We start from the raw sequence: 20,816 nt of genomic DNA, 5'->3' as shown, positions 1-20,816 counted from the left end.
GCTTTTGTGTCGCTTCGCAAGCAGCTCCGCAACGAGCCCTCCGGCGTGGTCTTGCTTCCTGGGTGGTTTGGGGTTTTGGAGGGGGGACCCCCCCAGGCTGATGTTAAATGAATAGAGCAGCCCCTGCTCGGCCGTTCCCGGTCCAGATCTTCCTGCCGCACGGGGGACGCCCCGGGACGCCCGCAGTTGGTCACCTTGGGTACCCGAACCGGGAAAACGGTCTCCTGCTTTTTCTTTCTTTCTTTCTTTCTTTCTTTCTTTTTTTTCTTTTTTTTTTCCCCCATTTAATATAACGAGTCAGAACTTAGGTCCCACGTTCTGCATGTTTTGTTCCCGGGGATTAGCGTTGTTTCCTGCTAATGCTGAGGACCCCCCGGAGGGGGACCCAACCCAGAAACAGGCTTTGGTGCGGCTAAGGCCGTAGTGATTTTGGGGACATTTGCTCCTCTTCTTGTTGAATATCGTTGTCCTTCCCACGGATCGGGCCCTGACTGTGACCGGGACCAACCACTGACAGTGGGAGCTTCGGCGCGGGGACGTCACCTCTGTCACCTAGTGCTGATGCAAAGGGGCGGTGAGGGTCCCCTGCTCTCGGGAACTGGGAGATTCAGAGCAGGGAATTCAGTAAAGGTCCTGTCCCTGCAGGGGACTCTTGCCACACTGTTGACACAGGCAGTGGCCTTTTTACAGACTTACGTGTTTTGCAGCAAGAAAGTGACAAAATAGAAGCTAAAATTAACCCGTCTTTTCCTAGATAAAAACTGATCCCAAGGGTGACACCCCGTAGAATCAGCTCAGCCACCGTTAAATGACAATGCGGTGAGATGCCTCCCACCTCTCTCTTGCTCCCAAAGTTACAGAGTATCCTGAAGGCGCGAGGACGTTTTCTGCACCTGCAGTGGCTCTAATATCGCCAGCCTGCACGCCAAGGTTATTTCCCACAGCCTGGGATCAAGTGACAGCCCCTAAACAATAGTGACTTTCCGGGGTGGGAGCACAACTCCGTTTCACTTGTGAACGTGTTGTTGAACTGTCTAAAATTGCCGAAATAGTCAACCATTTTACACCTACAAACATGGCAATTTCAGGCATTTGAGCCTCACAGCAGGCTTGGATAGAGGCTGCCTGTTTTTATTGGGAATTTCTTCTGTACCCCATACCCTAATGACATCATATCCTAAGCAGAGCAATTATATCCTAAGCAAAGCAATTTCATTTTTTAGAATCAATTAAACTTCGAAGTATGATTAAAATCTGCATGACAAAAACATCTGCATAACATGAAACTTGCCATCTTAACCATTTTTTTAGGTATGTGTTTCGGTGGGGTTTTACGTACATAGCATTTTAATGTTACAATTGGCAGCTTGATTCAATGCCTGCATGCAAGCTACCGCCCCTCACCAACAGAACCAAACAAAAACCTTGCTTTTTCTTGTAGATCTATATTTTTGATTTATATGAATGACCGAATAGCAATAAGAGGAGCGCTGGGGAGTGTTTATGAAGCTGAGGAATGGAGATAGAAGTAAGGATTGATCTCCGTGACGATTAGAGATGAAGTTTGCGGGGCATGATCACGTAATAGTGCTGTTGGGAGGAAGCCTCTCGCAGTTTACAGCAACGTTTTCCTAAAACACATGATTTCATTTAGTGCGCACGGTTTTTATTAATATGGTATTTGCCATATTAATAAACGAAATTAACCATTGATAGACCATTAATAAAACCATTTTGATCTCTGCAAAAAAAAAAAAACATGCCTTTCTTTTTTTTTTCTCTCCAAATGCAAGCAAGGAGCATAAAGCCAGTAAAAAATCCGTATTACACAACTGTGCATCTCGTCCTCATTCAGGCTTACGTACGGACTGCTATTATTTTACGTCAATTAAATACTACTTACTAGCAAATCTGCAGGCTGCACTACATCTATTGACTGTCAGTAGGTGAAACCTCGTTAGCTAGCTAGCTAGCTGTGATTTTAGAGACAAAATTAGAAGCAAGAAGGAATTTCTGGAGGGACTTTAAAAACTGCCAAAATTGATAGACACTAGCTGTTAGGGTAATTAAAAAATGCCAGGTGAACACAAGCTGTTGTCACATGTAGAGTTCAGGTGTGAGTAAGCATATGGGCCAGGGCGTGTGTGTCACCACTACAGCCACAGGGGTTGTGGTCACTGTGTGGCCTGCCACCAATGCTGATTTGGAGGATGGCTTACCTGCTAATCTTCATTTAGACAAACAAGTCCGTGTGCCAGCTGCACCCAAGTCAGAACCCACACAAGTATCATCTTTGTCATTTCCCAGTTGGCTCGCCCATTGTCATTCTAGGCGAGCACACACACACGCACACACACAAGAGGCACGAAGTGACAGTCACAGATGTTTCCGCCTGCTTGTCACTCCAGTGTCCCTTCAGATTTAACTTCAAATTTAGAAGATAAATGTTGACTTCATTGAAATGTACATTTAAAATCTTGACATAATTGGAGACTGCATTATATAATCCTTGAGCTGGTGGGTCTGTTTTTTTGTGGAGGTTTTTTTTTTTTTTTTTTAGGCCTTTCAGCAAGGGATTTAATTTCCGAAATTTAATCCTATACATTTTGTCACTTCCCACAGAGTTTTTCACGCACATCTATTTTTTCCCCTGTGTTCCTCCTTTCCTATTTGTTTTTAGTAGTTCATGCTAGGGGCTGTACCTGCCTCTTAATTGGGGGGTATTATTGCACAATGGGAATTCTAGCTTTGGATAATTATTCCATTAGAGAATTAATTGGATTATTATTAAGACTAGAATTAAATTTAGCTTTATAAATTGTCCTCAACTTTTTTAGTTGGCCTCACTTTTCAGCAGGACAGAGAGCCATATCTTTAAATCAGAAGGACTTTTGATCCTATTTTAAACACGAATAATCAAATCCTAAAACACACACACACACACACACATGCATATTGGGGTGTGTGTGTGTGTGTGTGTGAAACAGCTTCATCGCTTTTGCCACAGAACACCACTGGATGGTCAAAATTCCCAAGAAGTATTCAGGAGATACCCAGAAATATTTAAGGCAAGCAAGCAGCTCTTCTCAGATGGATGTAAGAAATGCCAGGTTGTTACAAATAACAGTTTTTACTTTGGAAGCATTAAATGAAACCAAAGTGTGAGGATTGACTAAACAGATTCACTGAAATGGAATAACTGGAAGAAATGAAGAAGACAGAATCAAAGGAAGTAGATCATGGGCCTCAGTAGCAAAGCGATGGAGAGCTAGGCTTCTATTTATTTCTGTGGAGTATTACTTGATGTCAATTCATTTGTGAAAACCAGTGCATCTGGAAGTGCTGGGAATGCTCAGTCAAGGGGTAGAAAAACAATTGAATCAATTGCTGTATTGTGTGGGAAAAAAAATCTGCGATGCAAATTGTTTTTATTACATGTAGGAAATTGAAATCTACTGAAACAATTATAGCCGAGCTAGTTAAGTGCCTGGAATTACTGCTGAAATAATTTTGAGAGTTCCAGGCATCAAACCACACGGGAAGAAAAATGTAGTAAATTGGAAATAATGTATAACTGAAAATAAATTCTGGGACGTAAGCAACGTAAGAAATGAATTCAAACTGTTGACTTGTGTAAAAAATTAACACATTCATTTAAATTTGGGGGGCAAATAGATCTTAATGTCTTAGGTGTTCGGGGTTGTGTTTGTTCGTTTTATTTTAATTGTGTGCACTTTGGCCCCTCTCTTTTTTTTTTTTTTTTTTTTTTTTTAGTAAGAAAAGCACTCTTCTAGAATATATGGCCTGTGTGCTGAAAACCCTGAGGGACACATTTAACGTTACGCTCCTCCTGGTGATCTAGAAATGACTTGATATTGAGGTTTTTATTGACATTTCCTAACTTGATTAGGAATACAGTACAGAGAAAGTTTTAGATGCAGGTTTTCCCTCTGAGAGTCTGCCAAGGAGGACATTTGAAGAGAAGGTGTCTGGGGAATAGGTTGTAGAGAAAAGCATGACCGGCCAGATGGTGCTGGACGGATGTGGTAGGTATGATACAGCTTGCTTTTACCTTATTTTATTTTTTTAGAAAATGTAAGGGTGGAGAAGATCTCAGTGAAGCCATTTGGCGCATCTCCTACTTTTATATTATTGTTTCTATTAGCATATTTGTCGAGACTTGGCCCTGCTGTTTCATTAGACAAAGAATTCTGACCCATTTCTGGAAGTTTAGATTTGCCTTCCTGGAAATTGGGCTGAAGTCTCGTGTTCAGATTGTAATGTCACAGATCATGTTTTCCCATTACCTGTGAAACTACAAGTCGATTTAAGGTGAAAAACCTTAATAACATGACTTGGGAGCCTTGATGGGTCTGAGAACCTGTGAAGTAGGCAGTGAGTGTCCCCACGGAGCAAATTGCCCCTCACTGGGACTTGGTGATGAATTGGATTGTTCCAGAGACGCGCCCTTGCGTTTTTCTCCTTGGGACCAAACTCACAGCCCTGTGAGGTGGCAGGCCAGGAATCAGGATGGCTGTGGGATGGAGGAACAAGGTGACACACGCTGGCTTGGAAGAAAGGGAGGCTCCAGTCCCAGCTGCATGCATGTACCTGGTCATTCATTCATTCATTTAATAATACTCTCTTTTGAGACATCCTCCTCCTCAGTTCCCCCAGCACATGTAGAGTACAGGGGTGCCTAACTCATCTTAGGGACCACTGTGTGTAACAGGATCTTGGTTTTACCTGTGATTTTGCCACCCAGTGGCAGATTACGTAGCAGGACGACAGTACCCGGGTGGAGGATTTTCCTCCCCAGGCAGCCCAGGGACCTCTCTCTTCCAGACACGTGTAAAAAGAGAAAAGAAACGGACTTCCTCTTCTGTAGGCTGATTTGATTGAGTGCATTGACTTCATTCTGCATCCAGGTCTTAAGTAGCCACGTTCCATATCCAGGGTGCGCACACTTCATCCAGGAAGGGCCAGAGAGTAACCATTTTAGGCTCTGTAGGCCTCCCCGTCTCCGTTGTAACTCCTCAGACCTGCGGTTGTAGCCTGAAACCAATAAAGGTGGCCAAGTGCCAATAAAGCTTTATTGACAACAACAGGTGGCCATCGTTGGCTGGCCCCTGCTTGTATTTCGTGAGGTGTCCGAGCTTTCCCTTAATATTTTAAATCCTACCTGGAAAGGAAAGACGGCAGATCCAGCTCTCAGAGACCTTGCCTCAGGAGGATGGCCTTTCTAAGGGAGCTCAGCCTTTGTCACCTAGTCGCCTCCGGTGGTCATTTTGTAGGTGCCGGAAAGTAGACCAGGCTGCAGGTCAGTTGTTCAGCCCTGTCACAGAAGACTATCACCCTAAGTAAATGGGGGAAAAAGACAAGAAAAAAAGAGGTACAAGGCATTGTTTTGTTTTCCTTTCCTCGATTCCCCATTGTTTGCTCCATGCCCACCTTTGCTGACGACCACCCACGGTTGTGACTGTCCCCGTCAGCCACCACCGCTCCCTAAGGGGAACATCTGCGGCCTTCCCTCGGTAGGGCATGAGCCAGGATCTCCCGGCCGGGTGTGGACATTTTACCCATTTCTTCTTGCCCGTTGCCCGTTGCCCAGCATCGACTGTGTCTTAATGGACCCCTCAGGCTGAGGCCTGTCCTTGCAGTCACGTGGCTTCCTCCTAGACGCTGGGACCCTGTCCTTTTAAACAAAACTGTATATACTGTGCTCTTTGGAATTTTAGGATCAGTTTTATACGTTACGTCTCCAAGCTTGGCTCAAAAATAGAGAATGGACAGGATTTTCTTTTCTTTCACGTCTAAAGATTTACTGTGGTAGGATGGCCTTCCCAGAAGTATTGGAAAACAGCCATCCGCTTGCTGACCCCGTCTCCACATCTGCTGGAGGAGTAGCATTTTTCTGCCGAGTTAAGCATGTCTGGCATGCTGCCATGTTCTTGGCAGAGAACACGGAGCCTTGGGGCCGTCCATGGCTTTGATTGTCCTCGCCTAGCAGCCTGTGCCTGGTGGCCCGAAGGTCTGGAGACTGCCCCTTGCATGTGAGGAGAGAACAGAGAGTGGTTGCATCCTGTGCAGAGACGCAGGGGATTGCATGGCCTGGCTTGTGAGGTCAGCGTGGGGGGGACCTGGAGGTCCGGATCTTGGTCCCCGGGGTCCCAGGGTGCTTCCTCACCTTCAACCAAATGAGCTTTCAGCTGACATTTATTGGGCACCTGTGCATTGGGCGTGGAGAGGGAACTTTTTTTTTTTTAGAGGACGATTTGAAATTTCCAGATCAGGAGTGCTCGAGCTCCTCGCAGGGCTTTGCTTGGGGTCCACGTGGAGGGCTCCCAGCCACTTAAGCCACCGCTTCTGGTTCTTTCCACCAGCCCCACTGGGTGTCTTTGCTCTCAGACAATGCAGCACAACCCACGCCCGAGAGAGACTCTCCTGAGCGCTGGAGCAAAAAACCTAAATCCAGGGAAGGCTGAGAGTTAAGTCCTTTCCGGGACCCCGAAATAACACCAGGAGCGAGGGACCCGAGACATTCCTTCGGGAGGCACAGAAGCCCAGCTCCCCCCCACACTGACCTCGGGAAACCTCCCTTAGGGGCAGAGGCCGGGCCCGCGGGGGCGGAGTCGTGGTTCCCGAGGCCCGTGGGGAGGCTCATGGGGAGGCCGGTGGGGAGGCCCGTGAGGAGGCAGGTGGGGAAGGCCCATGGGGAGGCTCATGGGGAGGCCGGTGGGCCCGCCTCCCACCCAGGCCGCTTCCCCTCCCTGGCCCTGGCCCTCTCCGCGTCCCTAACGGTAGGACGCTGACGGGAGCGACTTCCTAGGACGGCTCGGCCGACGCCCGACCTTGGCTCACGGAGGCCGCAGGTGCCGCTTGGCGTGGCGACGGGCTCCGCCAAGGCGAGCTGCCCTCGCGCCGTTGACACAACCAAAACAGCCACAAAGTGTGTCGCTGTGCAGCTCCGGGCTGGCCCTGGCATCCTTTATTTTTTCCTTCCCCTTTAAACATCTTTAAAAGCCTCCAAATGTCTCTTAAAAGATGTTTTTGCTTTCCCTTGAAGCCACGAAGGCTTTCTCTGAAACAGCACCTCGGAAAGCCCCCGCCTGCCGCTGGGGGTGACCTGGGGCCTTGCAGGCACGGCCGGTGGGCATTTGCTGTCGCCCCGCGGCGCGGCTGTGGCCTTGGGCCCCCGCACCTGCCGCCGGGACCGCTGCCCCCTTCAGCATCCGTGGCGCCCCCGGGCCTCGCCCCCGGGGTGGCTTGTGCCCCTGGCCCCCGGAGCCCTGATGAGGGCCTTCGGGATGGTGAGCCCACGAGGGGTTGGCGGCCGCCGCCTGTGGCTCGGGGACACGGGCAGACCCGCATCCCGCTGGCCAGGCCCTTAAGAAGTGGGAAACCGAGTCCTTTTATCAGATAGGGACCCGCGTCCCCGGGAGGCCGCTGGGCAGCATCCGTGTGAGCCCAAGACCAGCAGCCCCTCCCTCCCAAACCCTGGAAGTAATTGGAAGGGGATTTAATCCAGAACATTCTAGACTCCGAAGTCCTGAGCTTAAGGTGAGCCGACGGAGACGCGGAGAGGTCCGCGGGGGACAGGACTGCTGCCCGAGACTCGGCGGGCCTCGGGGCTCACTGGCCAGACTTTGAGGGCCGGAGCCGGGGACCGTCGCCGACGGTGACCCTGCAGCCCCTTAGGCTCGTGCAGCCGCAGTGATAAGGACGCTCTGTTGGTCCGAGAGGGGAAGCAACCAGAAAGAGCAGCCTTCTGGGGAGAAGCCAGGCTCCCACTATAAATAGCGTCTGCCCAACGCCAGCGTATCTCAGGGGCGGGGTGGCGAGGGAGGGGGACGTGGTGACAACAAGGAAGGAGAAGGCGATTTGGGTGAGTTTGGTCCACCTCCGGATGGGGGGAGAGGCTCCAGCGTTCGCGATTGCTCCTGCCTCGGTGCTGAGCCGGTAGGGAAAGGTTGCATCCCGGCCGCGTGGTTTGGTTTAAGCTCCTCGTTGCCTTTAACTATTTGGTAAAAGAATAAATGCTGATGTAGAATCTTTGCTGGAGATAGAGACACTGACTCTTTGCCACCTGAAATTGGCAGTGAACAGCAGAGCTGAAATGGAAATTGGCAGGTACCACTGGATGTACCCAGGCTCAAAGAACCACCAGTACCATCCCGTGCCAACCCTGGGGGACAGGGCAGGCCCCTTGAGCAGTCCAGGTAAATACAGCCTCGGGCTGAATTCTCATAGCAAGTCAACTGTTCTCTTTACTATTATTTGTAATGGCTCTTTCAGTGTGGTGATATTTTATGTTTTGTTTGACGCATTAATTTGTTCGCAGGGGCGCGGGTGGAATTGGCCCTTGACGATTTTTTTAATCATCTTTTGTTTTTCTCTCCTCCTCTCCATTCCACCCCATCTTCGGCCTCTTTCTTCTCCCTCCTCCCCCCCTTCCTTGCCCTCACCTCCTCTTCTCAAGAGGGAGCAGTGTGCAATGACCCAAAGCTTTGGGTTGACTCCGAAATTGCCGGTGTCTGAACCAGTAGCGGGGTGGGCGGTGGGTGGTGGGTGGGTGTCCCGCGTGTCCTCCCCCACGGCACCAAGAACGGGGCTGGGACGCGCGAGGAGCCTTGTCTCCAAGAGCACGGGTGTCCCCACACTCTGTGCGAACGTCAGTGTCTTTGAGAAGGAAAAACCCAAGGCCGTGACATGAGGAGCCGGTAACTGGGTGCTCGGTCCCATCAGGTAGGTCCGTGGGGTCTGGCTTCCAGTTGCCTTGCCCACGAGGGACGCTGGTGTCTCAGAACCGCCAGGGGCTAGGTTGGAGCCAGATGTGGGTCACTCCGGGGGCCCCGGAAGCGGGCAGGAGGCCCAACCTCCACGTTCCCAGCGGCTGCACCTGCCATTTCCTGGCCCAGTTAGCCACAAACTCCAGTGACCCCGAGCTCTTTGGAAGGGGGTGGGGGCGGGGCAGGTAAACCCAACAGGCTCCCGGCGTTGCTGTGCTTTTCCGGGGTTCCCCAGCGTTACTCGGCCCAAGTAGTTGCATTGCACGCTTTTTGGAGAGCGAGTCAGAGGTGATGGTGTAGGATGCATACCCCGAGAACGAGCAACCCTGAGGTACGATGTAGGGCACGCGCAGAGTCACGGAGCCTCGTACCTCTCATTGAGCTAATAAAACTCTTTCCAAACCCAAATTGTGGCTTCAGGTTAATTAACGTGCAATCCGATTTCAGATTTAGTTCTACACCTTGAATTATGCATCTCTTCTCTTGATGTGTGGCTGTCAGGCGCCAGCTGTGCGTGTGTGTGTGTGTGTCCCCATGCGCACAGTGCCCGTTAGAAAAAGTGAGCAAGAAGTGACCAGAGACATTTGTTCTCATAGATCCTTTGAGGAATGGGGAGGGTTCTGGAATGCCGATGTGCAAGTTGCTGGTGGACGTGACCTACCCAGACTGTGAGCACGACCAGCAACCAGGCGCACGGCGGGTCCGTGTCCAGCACAGCTCGGGGGAACCGCGGGCCACCACGCTGAGTCCGAGAAGCCGGACACGAGGGACCAACTGCCGTCGGATTCCCTTCGCATTGAATTTCCAGAGTTAGCAGATGTCCTGGGACAGAGCGTGGATCCGTGTCCGTCGGAGGCTGGCGGGAGGGCGGGTGGGCAGTGGCCGCTGACGGGACCAGGCGGTCCTTTGTGGAGTGACGGGAGGCTTTAGACGTTCCGTTGTGCTGATGGTGACACTGCTCTGTGAATTCACTCCGAGCCATCGAACCGTACGCTGACACAGGCGGGTTGCGTAGGTGAACTGTGTCGTGCTGTTTCTAGAAAGCCCCTCGCCCCCCCCGCCCGCCCCGCCAGCAGCATTGGGTGCGCACAGCTCGCGGGGCCAGGGAGGCCTTTGGTACCCGGACAGGAAGGCCTCCGAGTTACCAGAAACTGCTTGGAAGAGGATGGCGGGGCTTTAAGAATGTGCTGCGAGACGCGGGGCCAGTTGGGGATCGAGAAGGGGCCCGGCCGCGGGGTGCTGTGCTGAGCAGGTTCGGGCACCCGGTGGGTGCGGTGATGCCCACGCGCCCACCCGCAGCCGCGCCCGCCACGCGGGCCACCCGAGCAGCCCCGGCAGCCCACGGCAGCATACGGGCTTCGGGGCTTTTCTCCCCGCCCCACCCGCAAACTTTTGGGGCCGAACTCGTTTCAGAGTCCAGAGGAGTTTGGGCTTTCGAGAAGTCACGTGGGGCGCACAGCAGGTGCTGCCTGATGCCACCCCAGGCCTGGGCGCCCCCCGCCCTCGAGGCCTTCCTCCCGAGGGCCCAGGTCTGGGCCGTGACCCTGGCACCGGCCTCTTGGCCACTCAGGTCAGGTTGGGCACCAAGTGGGTTCGGATCGGAACCAGTTTTGCTGTCTACACACACGCGCACACACGCTCGCGCTGCGCGTAACGGAGGATCTCAGAGGTTGGGGAATTCTGGAACGGTGCGGCGAGACACGCAGGACTCTGATAGGGTCCCGTTGCCAGTGACTCGTCATGTGAGGGTTCTGTGAACGAGCAGGTTCTTCTCTGAGTGCGAGGGGGGGGAGGCACTAAAGCGGATTTCTAGAATCATCTTCCCAGATCCGCAGTGAGCGGCCCTAATGCACACGTAGTTGGACCCTTGTGCACCGAGCACGGTGGCAGCGTCGGGGACCGCCGGTGGCCGTGGCCCGGGCCGACGCCGCAGCGCAGCCCCGCCAGCGCCTTCCCAGTTGCCTGGAGATTTTGTTGGCTCGTCCGTCGACGCAGTTGCCATCCTGTACTTAGATCCCAAACCAGATGGTGTGAGGGAAAAAATAGAGGCTTCCATATGGTCTGGTGTGGTTTCCCGCCGCCCCCTGGAGTTCTCTGTTTCTTGGGGGGGGGGGGGGGGGGGGTTCAAGAGAGGCTGAGCCGATCTGTGCAGAGGAAGGGCCTCCCGCACCTCCAGCCGCCACAGACCCCCCCCCCCCGCCCCGGGGGGCAAAGTCCAGGGGTGTGGCTCTGCCGACATCAGTCTGTCCTTTTGTGTCCCTCGTCTTCGGTGTGACTTTGCAGACAGTTTTAGGACCTGGACGGTTAAACCTTTGCCAGCAGTTTCTTGTTTTTCTTCCTTTATGGTCTTGTAAGCGCCGGGCCCGGTCGCTGCCACCCTCCCCGGAGGCCGGTGGCCCCGCGGGCAGCAGGACAAGGACGGTGTGGGCGGGGGGGGGGGGGGGGGGGGGGGTGAGCAGCGGGAGCGCAGCCCCCGGAGCCTGTGGCGGGGGTCACGGGCCCCAGCCCACACCTGCTGCCTCACGGTTTGCGTTTCTGCAAGATTTCCAGACGGTTCCAAGGCGCACACGGAAGGTGGGAAGCGCTAACCTAGATGAAGGCCCCAGAGGAGGAGGGAGAACTGGGGACGGACTGAAGAAATGATTTTTTATTTTAGGATTTTATGTATTTACTCATGAGACCCAGAGAGAGAGGCAGGGACTCAGGCAGAGGGAGAAGCAGGCCCCATCTAGGGAGCCTGACGTGGAACTCGATCCTGGGCCCCCGGGCCCACGCCCTGGGCCAGAGGCAGATGCTCCCCCCTGAGCCCCCCCCCGCTGCGGCCCGGAAGGAGTGACCGTTAGCCCCCGGGATGGAGCGCTCGCTTTCCGCCTGGAACGGGCTGCGGATCAGGGGCCCGCTCGTCCCCTGGGCACCGAGGCCTGTTAGCCGGAGGGGCAGCGAGCGACCTTCGAGCTGAGGCCGGGCCCTTCTCGTGCCTTCGTTGAAGATCTTGGTCAAGGGGAGGCGGGGGCCACCTGGGGGGCTCAGCGGCTGAGCAGCTGCCTTCAGCCCAGGGCGTGACCCCGGGGTCTCGGGATCGAGTCCCGCATCGGGCTCCCCGCATGGAGCCTGCTTCTCCCTCTGCCTGGGTCTCCGCCTCTCCCTGTGTGTCTCTCATGAATAAATAAATAAAATCTAAAATAAGGAAAAAGCTCTTGGTCAAGGGTGGGGGGCAGCGCAAGCAGGATCAGTCCCTCTCCTGTGGCAAAGACGGGGGAGAGGAACGGCCTGGGAGGACCTGCGGGCCCCCGTGCCTTAACCTAGGCCATCCCCGGAGGGACCCGGAGGACCCTTGCACGGTCCCCCTGGGGTTCAGTGTGCAGTCTGAGTGCTGAGAGGCAGCCAGCCCCCCACTCTGCCAATCCTTCCCCCCCCCCGCCATTTCCCAAATCCAAACTTTTCTGAAACTTGGTTTGAGATGGCCATGGATCATTCCAGAAGTTCGGAGAGCCGTCGCATACAGACTGCACGGGGTGGCGTGGGGCGCACAGGTGGGGGTCGGGCAGAGGGCGGTGCGGGAAGCTGAGGCGTGGGATTCCGATGGGCCAGACTGGGTCTCTGAGCAGCCCCGGAGTGGGCCCGGGGTGGGGGTGGGGGGAACAAGCCGGCCCGTCTCCCTCATCTGCTGCCCCGAGCGGGTGACACGGCCGGCGGGGTGCCGGGCAGCTGTGCAGGGGTGACCCCCTCACCTCTCCAGCCTGTGCCCCCCTGGCCCCCGCGAGGCTGAGCTGGGACTCTGCCGCGACAGGTGCGCGTGGAGTCCCGGGGGGGCTCCTGCGTTTCTGTTACTCGCTCACCTCGGGGCGGGGGGCGCTAAGGCTGAGGCCTCTCTGAACGCGCTGCGACTGCGTTTCCAGGTGCAGGGGCCCTTCATCTTTTCGCCTGCGGCCCTGCGGCCGGTCTGCAGCTCCGTGTCACCTGTACCCGGTGGCGTGGGCCTGCCGCGTGGACTCTGGCGCGCGGGCCCTCCTGATGGCGAGGGTCCGGCCGGAGCAGCCCTAGTCCTTACACAGCTGCAGCCGGCGGAGCCGTCGGGGGGCTTGTGGCTCCACAAGTTGCAGCTTACACCAGGCTCAACGGTGGGCGCGGCACAAGCGTATCACAGCCCGCTTCACGCCGGAAGGTCGCTGAGCGTTTCTGGTTCCGTTTCTAGAGTTCTTCGCAGTTGGTTTTCTGCCACGGACCCATCGTTTCATTTCCAAGTCACCTGCAGTCTTCCCAAAACACGTGCCCTAGACCGCGGTTCGCGATTTTATGGCACATTTACCGAAGGCTGTTATTACAGCAGCCAAATAGATGTAATTTCTTGTTTATGAATGCTCGTTTTTTATCAGCTATATTGTTAGCGTGTGATTAGCGCTTGATCATGCAGCAGTGGCCGCCAGCGGTGCCAAATTCAGAGCCCCCTTTGCCTTTTGGTCTCGTGTCTGATCCTCAGCTCGGAGTCGGCAAACAAGGAAAGCAGGGATGGAAAGCACATCGATCAGTATGGAAGATCTGGAGCTTTCTATCAGACATAGTATCTGGTTTTAAGGGACACCGACTTGGATTGTTCAAAGCGGCGATTTGCCGTCTTTCAGAAATAGCGACATCTGGTCCCCACTTCCTTTACGATACGCCCTGTGCGCCGTGCTGTTAAGAGTTAATGGAAATGAATTGTGTTTTGAGACCTTTTGCCACCCTTGAGAGCTAACTGGAGATACTGGGAAGTAGGGAGCTCGAGCCTGCCCACCTCCCCAGGCTGTGTCCTTTCGGGCATCCCTCCCGTTCACTCACAAATAAGCCCCACACACACCCCCACGTGTTTCCATGTCTGTCAAAAGCTTATATAAAATGGCTTTTGTGCTAAATAGAAAGCTCTGCGTGTCAGAGAGCCATTTAGGTGGGATGAGGCTTTTGCTGAAGATCATCATGCTTGCATTGTATCTGGAAAGTTCTGTAGACAGTGCTTTCCCCCCCAAGGAATAACTCCAGTGGTCAAATGTCAGGCTGGGAGAAGTAATGGGATCAAAATGAGCCTTTCTGTGCTCTTAAAACAACGCTGTTTACGTTCGTGTGCTCTTTCCCAGTGGTCATAAATGGAGGTTATGGACGTTCCCGGGAGGACTTGACTTAGACACAAGCTGGTGATGCCACCCACCGCATTGTTCGTAAATAAAATTTCATCAGAACCAGCCCTGCCCATTCATGTACAGATCGTCCGTGGCTGTTTTCCTGCCACAACAACAGAATCGAGTGGTTGCAACCATAAGCCCTGCAAAGCCAGATATATTTGCTATCTGGCCCTTTACAGGGGAAAAAAAATCCTGCCAACCCTTGACTTGAAGTACTTGCATTCTCAGCCCACATCGCAAGTTTAAGCTACTTTTGGAAGGCAGCACCCAAGACTGCTAGTCACTCACTGCCCTGAGGTCATCACCCAGGATCTGTCCCCTTCTTCTCTCCAGGCCCCAGAATCCTTGCTCCCCGAGGGGACCCACCATTCACAGGCTTTACGCTGAAGCCCAGCCCTTCTTCACAGAGTACCTTGGCTCTTTCTGGAAGCTCTGCCCCCTCTGGTCTCTTTCAGGTCCCTCTCTGAGTGTCCCCATAATAAATCAAGTCCTGCGAAATGATGTCAGGGAGCTGTTGTCATCTGCTGTGCCATCTGGTATACTCTAGCAAGTTTTCTGTTCTGTGACCTCGAAAGACTGTTTCTATTTTATTAAGTGTAATATTGGGGGTCATTTTTTAAAAAGATTCCTTTATTTGAGAGAGAGAGAGAGAGAGAGCACGAGAGCACACGTGAGGGAGAGGGGGAGAGATCAAGAGTCTTAAGCAGACTCGGTGCCGAGCACAGAACCTGAATGGGGCTCGATCTCATGACCCTGAGATCATCGCCTGAGCTGAAACCAAGAGTCGTCTGCACAACTCACTGGGGCCCTCAGGCGTGCTGGGTCTTTTTTTTTTTTTTTTAAGTTTTTATTTTAATCACCCAGTGCTCATCGTGACAAGTGCACTCCTTAAGCTTGGGGGTCATTTCTTTTTTTTTTTTTTTTTTTAAGATTTTATTTATTTATTCACGATAGACATAGAGAGAGAGAGGCAGAGACACAGGCAGAGGGAGAAGCAGGCTCCATGCAGGGAGCCCGATGTGGGACTCGATCCTGGGACTTCAGGATCACGCCCTGGGCCAAAGGCAGGCACTAAACCACTGAGCCACCCAGGGATCCCCTGGGGGTCATTTCTTTAAGTGAGGTTGCACAGTATGGTGTGGGCCTCTGATGCCCTGAATCAGAATCCCCAAGGATGCTGGTTAAACATTCATATTCCCGGGCCCCATCCACCTGAAGTTTGAGCGCCACTACCGTATACACCGAGGATCATAACCCCGGTTCGGAGAATAGCTCCTCATTATACCGTCTTTGGCAAAGTATATTTCAGTTCCAAATACTTTTCTGGAGAACATCAGCTTGAGATTCAGAGGTGACTCGTAAACATACTCTCAAGATGCCCCAAACCAAATGGCCACATCCTTAGCAGACAGCGCTACTGAATTTGACACCAGCTCTTCTCGATGTTTTTATTCTGTCATTGTATCTCTCTGTATTAGAAAAATGCGAAAGGATCCTGTCGAAGAGCTGCCGGCAGACACCAGAGCTGTGGCTGCGTGCTCATTATCTACTGTTGCATGATGAATTAATTTTGGACTTAGCAATGAGAAATGACATATATTATCTCACTTTCTGTAGCTCGGGAGTCTGGGCTTGGCTCAGCGGTCTCCGATGCGGCCGCCATGAAAGTGGCGGCTGAGGCTGCAGTCTCATCTGGAGGCCCAACCGTGGAATCCGCTTCCCAGCTCACTGCTGTGTTTGTTGGCAGGACTCGGTCCCTCAGACTGTTGGCCCAAGACTTCCCTTGGTCCTTTGCCATGTACGCCTTCCTGTAGCGCCCTCACGGCTTGGCAGCTGGCTTCATCAGAGCAAGTGAGCGGACGGGAGAGAAAGTGCTAGCAGGACAGAAGCCATGGTCTTTGGAGATCTCATTGGGGGAGCACGTCACTAGGTCCAGGCCACACGCAGGGAGAGGGAGTCACACGGTGCGAACAGCGGGAGGCAGGGACCCTTGGGAATATCTTAGAAGGCTGCCTGCCGCAAGCTGTCACCGAGCGGAAGGAGCCTGTGAGTTCTGCAGCCACAGGATGTGTCCCCCCAGCCCACCCCACCCAGGGGGGTATGGCTCTGGCCTTTGGCTGCCAATCCTTAGTTCCCCAGACGGATTCACAATCTTTTAAGAAACGGGTCTTTTTTTTTTTTTTTTTTTTTTGACTTTCTTGAGGGTATAATTGATGTGCATTAAGTGCATATATTTAAAGTGACCTACTTGGTAAATTTGATGTGTGACTCTGCCCATGAAACCGGCCGCACGAGCCAGATGGGGACCTGTCCATTGATCTGCAGGGCTCCCGGGGTCCCTTTCATCAGCCCTCCCTCTCACCTGACCTCTCTACGCAACCACTGGTGTGTTTTCCGTCACTTTCTGGATTAGTTTACATTTTCTGGAATGGCCCTTCTGACAAGTTGTTCCCATAAATTCCTTCACCGTTTCTCACCAAGCCAGTCCTATAAAATGTGGTGACATTGACTGTGTTAAATAATCAAAATTCCAGAGTAAATCTTAAAAGATCCAGTTGGTTTTGTTAAATGATTGATGACTCCATCGGCATCCCATCTAGCAGGTGGAGGGGGGCCTGCTTAATTGTTCAAAATGGAAGGTTTTCATAGAAGGAAAGGATTGTTCCGGGCCAGGCCCCTCTTTCCTGGGGGGGTGGGGGGAGCAAGGGGTCTTATCGCGCACATGACCTCATCTTTCTCCCGCGGATGGAGAAGCCCCTGGTGGCAGACTCTTTGGCGCTGGCTGACTGAAGAAATTCCTGGGCAGCCCTGGTGGCTCAGCGGTTTAGTGCCTCCTTCAGCCCAGGGCATGATCCTGGAGACCTAGGATCGAGTCCCATGTCAGGCTCCCTGCATGGAGCCTGCTTCTCCCTCTGCCTCTCTTTCTCTCTCTCCCTCTCTCTCTGTCTCTCATGAATAAATAAATAAAATCTTTAAAAAAAAAAAAAAAAGAAAAGAAATTCCTGACTGACGGGTTGTGATGACATTTCTGGGAGAGGTTGAAATAGCAGTTAGCTTAGGTGTTAAGCCCGTGGCTTGGGAACTTGGCCTAAGCGACGCCATTTTGGGCCTGTGGTGTTCTTGGGAACAGCTGCTTCATGGCTCCAGCCCTTTCTGATTTTCTTCCTTCCTGCCTCCGTGAACACGCCCCGTGCCCTTTGACTAAGACTCTGAAGGCCCGCTCTGCTCGCACCCACTCCCGCCACCTACACACCCTGCGCTCCCCAGGCCAGGACGAGTTTCTTACACGTACCCTTCGGGCCCGCCACTCGCCTGCTCACAAACCCACCTTCTGTCTCCACTGCCCGCAAGGTGAAGCCCACAGCGTTTCGGGCTGGGTTGGCGGCCACACCCCAAACTGTCATGCACCCCTCAGCCCATGGGCCTGCTCTCCCCCACACACGTGTCCATCTGTCCTGACTGCTAGGACAGGGGACCTGCCCCTGCCTCACTCCCCATGCCCGAGTCAAGTCCCTTGTCTGTTGTGCTTATATGATGTCTTCTGTATCTAGGCCCCACAGCCCACTCCCAAGTGGGGTCCCTGCGCCCCCCAGCCCAGTGCCATACACACAGCAGCGGTTCCCCAGGGACGCGGAGATGCGGTCACCCGGGTGGTGCAGGAGGCTGAGTGCTGCTGAAGCTGAATATTGCACAGAGTTCTCAAGTTTCTGGAACACCCTGCAGATCTCCATGCTTTTACAGCCTGTCGTGTGAACTTAGAGCTAGCTTCCCCTGCGGCCTGTCAGCTTCCCCGATGCGGCACCCCGTCACCTCACTAGGCGGAGAGCGCACACATGATCTTTAGGAAGACCAGAGCCAGTTCCCACAAAAGGCAAAGGAAGGCACCAACAAGTATTTCTTGAATTTGTTTTTAACTTGTGAATATATCATTTTTATAATAAGGATCCTGTACTGCTCATGCCATATTGCAAATGTTAGAGGCGAATCTATTTCAAGATTTTCATAATGTGCTACAAAAACGAAGGATTTTTTTTTTTTAAGATTTGCATAGAGAGAGAGAGAGAGAGAGAGAGAGGCAGACACAGGCAGAGGGAGAAGCAGGCTCCATGCAGGGAGCCCGACGTGGGACTCGATCCCCAGACCCCAGGACCACACCCTGGGCCAAAGGCAGATGCTCAACCACTGAGCCACCCAGACACCCTGAAAAGTTCTTATTTAATGAGTTTTAGGACAAGATTTTAAAAGGATCTGTTGAAAAGCCATCCCCTTTGCGTCATTAAAAATAGTTTCGGCGTTCTTAGCGTCATACCGTTGAGCTAAAAGCTCAGTGACCCGTAGAAGGTCGAGAGACAATGGAGAAGCAAATTTCTCATTGAGCGCTTGGTCAGGAAGCCCCCATCCATTGACTTCATGCGACCTTAATGCCTTGTACCAGCAGCTCACAGGCTTCTGGGTGTTAGGTCTCCTTACACTCTTAAAAATAACAGAAGACTCCAAAAAGCTTTTGCTGATGTGGGTTGTATCTAGAAGTATTGCCTGTATTCAGAGTTATAACAAATATATTGTTAAATAATGAACTTATTTAAAGTAATAACACATCCATTACACGTTAGCGTAGCATTTAGGAAAGATAACTACTTTTCAAAACGAAATAAAACTTCGGTGAGAAGAAGAAGACTGTCTTAGGATTTTGTAAACGTCCTTGATATCGGACTTACTGTGAGACAGCCGGGCTCTCCTGTCTGCCTCTACCTTCATCCACAGGCATCTTGGATAACTAGTTTGGGTTGAAGTACATGATGAAAACTTGGTCTTCCGCAGATACGTAGTTGGACAATAGAGGAATGGTTTAATGGCCTTTCCGTGTGTTCGTGGAACTCCTCCTTGGTAATACAGCAAAATGCAACACGTGGTGGTTTCCCAAAGATTATTTGTAACGTGGAGTCTGAAGCCATATCCGTGACCTCTTGTACTCTGTTCACGTCTGTTGCTCTCCACTGCGCTTTGATCGGCTCTGTATGCAAGAATGATTTTATGTCCTTGCACATCGGTCACGGGGAGAATAGTGGTTCTCTGAGTCCCACAGATCTTCCAAATACGGACACAGTTCATTCTACTACCTCACCAAGACTCTCATTTGTTAATATTGTCCCAGTTTCATCCAGAAGTCTATTAAGCATTGGGAAGCTGGCACTTCCACTGTGGCACGTACATGTTTTCCACAATCGATGGGCAGCCAGTGGTGTCCCTTGTTTTCTAGCTCACTTGGATCATTTTGAGAAAACTTCTGCCGGACACCCAAGTCTTACTAGCTATAGCTTGTCACTAATTCGAGAAAAAATGATGTTCCAAAACAGAACAAAAAGATGCTGGTTTGGCTCGCAGCTCAACCACACGACAACCTTCCCTTAAGACAGCCATCATCGGGGCAGCCCAGGTGGCTCAGCAGTTTAGCGCCGCTTTCAGCCCAGGGCCTGATCTTGGAGTCCCGGGATCGACTCCTGCATCGGGCTCCCTGCATGGAGCCTGCTTCTCCCTCTGCCTGTGTCTCTGCCCTCTCCCTCTCTGTCTCATGAATAAATAAATTTTTAAAAATCTTAAAACAAAAAAAAAAAAGACCGCCATCATCACACTTGGGTAGGCAGCAGATGTGCTTTATGCCTCCCTCCAGGTTCACCACACAGACTATTACAAAGGTTTATACTCCAGGGTTGAGATTTAATAGCATCAGTCATTTTTTACTGTGTCAAGGACCTTTTTAAGTGAAACGAATTATCTTTTTTTTAAGATTTATTTAGAGAGTGTGTGTGTGTGGGGGGGCGGTGAGTAAAGGGAGAGAGACTCTCCAGCAGACTCCCCGCTGAGCGTGGCGCCCGACGTGGGGCTCCACCTCCCAATTCTGAGATCATGGCCCAAGGTGAAACCAAGCCGGAAGCCCAACTGACTGAGCCACCTTGGTGTCCCTCCTCCCTTTGTTTGTTTTCCCCCGTGCGTGTGTGGCAGGGAGAGCGCTGCTGCGGGGTGCCATTGGGTGCCACTGCCTCATTTGTGCTCCTCTGTCACCAGGTTTGCTGTGCAAACATCAGCACGGTAGAAAAAGTAACATCTTAGGGGCTCCTGGGTGGCTCAGTCCGTTAAGCACCTGACTTCTTCTGATTTCAGCTCAGGTGATGACCTGAGGGTCGTCAGATGGAGCACCGCGTGGGGCTCTGTGCTGACCGTGGAGCCTGCTTGGAATTGTCCCTCTCCCCCTCCACTGCCCACTTGCTCGCTCACTTGCTCTCTCTAAAAAATAAAATAAATCTTTATAAAAAGAAAAAAAAAAGCCCAAACCCAGTAACATCTTAGTGCTATCTTTTTTTTTTTTCCTTAGTGCTATTTTAAAAAGAATTTTAACCTCGCAGAGCTGCTAAGAGCATCTCGGGGGCTCCCAGGACTGCACAGACCGTGGCCCCACAGGGCTGGCCGAACAGACCGTCCCGGGGGTGCGTGAGGGATGCAGACGCTCGGTTCTCTCCCCACACCTGCCTCAACAGGATCGGCATTTTAACGAGATCCCCAGGGAACCTCTAGGCACGTTAAAGTTTGTGAAGCACTGCTGTTTAACAGGGCTCTGCAAACTTTTTCTGTAAGGGGCCAGATGGTAAATATCGGTGGCAACCACTCAACTCTGCCTTTGCAGCTTGAAAATAGCCACACGCAGGCCATAAACTAACGAGCGTGGCTGTGTTCCAACCAAACTTTATTTATGGACACACGGATTTGAACTTCTTTTACTTCTCTCCTGAAATAAATAATACGACTCTTTGCCATTAAAAAATCCTTTCGAAACATAAAAAAGCATTATTAACTCCCAGGCCACGTGAAGAGT

The 20,816-nt window shown here is 52.2% G+C and overlaps 1 protein-coding gene and 1 long non-coding RNA gene across 7 annotated transcripts in view; one reads left to right on the top strand and one right to left on the bottom strand.

The window, feature by feature from the left end:
- GPM6B (glycoprotein M6B) overlaps window positions 1-20,816 on the top strand; it is a 160,096-nt gene that overhangs the window by 114,553 nt on the left and 24,727 nt on the right. For 4 of the 6 annotated variants that reach the window (XR_005386137.1, XM_038586845.1, XM_038586843.1 and 1 more), the window contains exon 2: window positions 8,100-8,219. The exons of the other annotated variants lie outside the window; for them this stretch is intronic. Coding sequence is in view for 3 of the 4 variants with exons in the window: in XM_038586845.1 (XP_038442773.1) it covers window positions 8,100-8,219 (120 nt within the window). In the remaining variant the exon portion in view is untranslated. The remainder of the gene's footprint in view (window positions 1-8,099; window positions 8,220-20,816) is intronic. 6 annotated transcript variants of the gene reach the window in all.
- On the bottom strand, window positions 1,034-19,336 carry LOC111094924. The gene is made up of 4 exons (XR_005386138.1): window positions 18,664-19,336; window positions 5,183-5,356; window positions 4,747-5,055; window positions 1,034-1,631 (listed from the first exon to the last, which is right to left on the bottom strand). It is a non-coding gene; the product is annotated as an uncharacterized LOC111094924 (long non-coding RNA).

Source organism: Canis lupus, chromosome X, assembly GCF_011100685.1.
Source record: "Canis lupus familiaris isolate Mischka breed German Shepherd chromosome X, alternate assembly UU_Cfam_GSD_1.0, whole genome shotgun sequence".
Classification (NCBI taxonomy): Eukaryota; Metazoa; Chordata; class Mammalia; order Carnivora; family Canidae; genus Canis; species Canis lupus.
The sequence above is the reverse complement of the archived record's forward strand: the minus strand, read 5'-3'. Positions and strand labels throughout refer to the sequence as shown.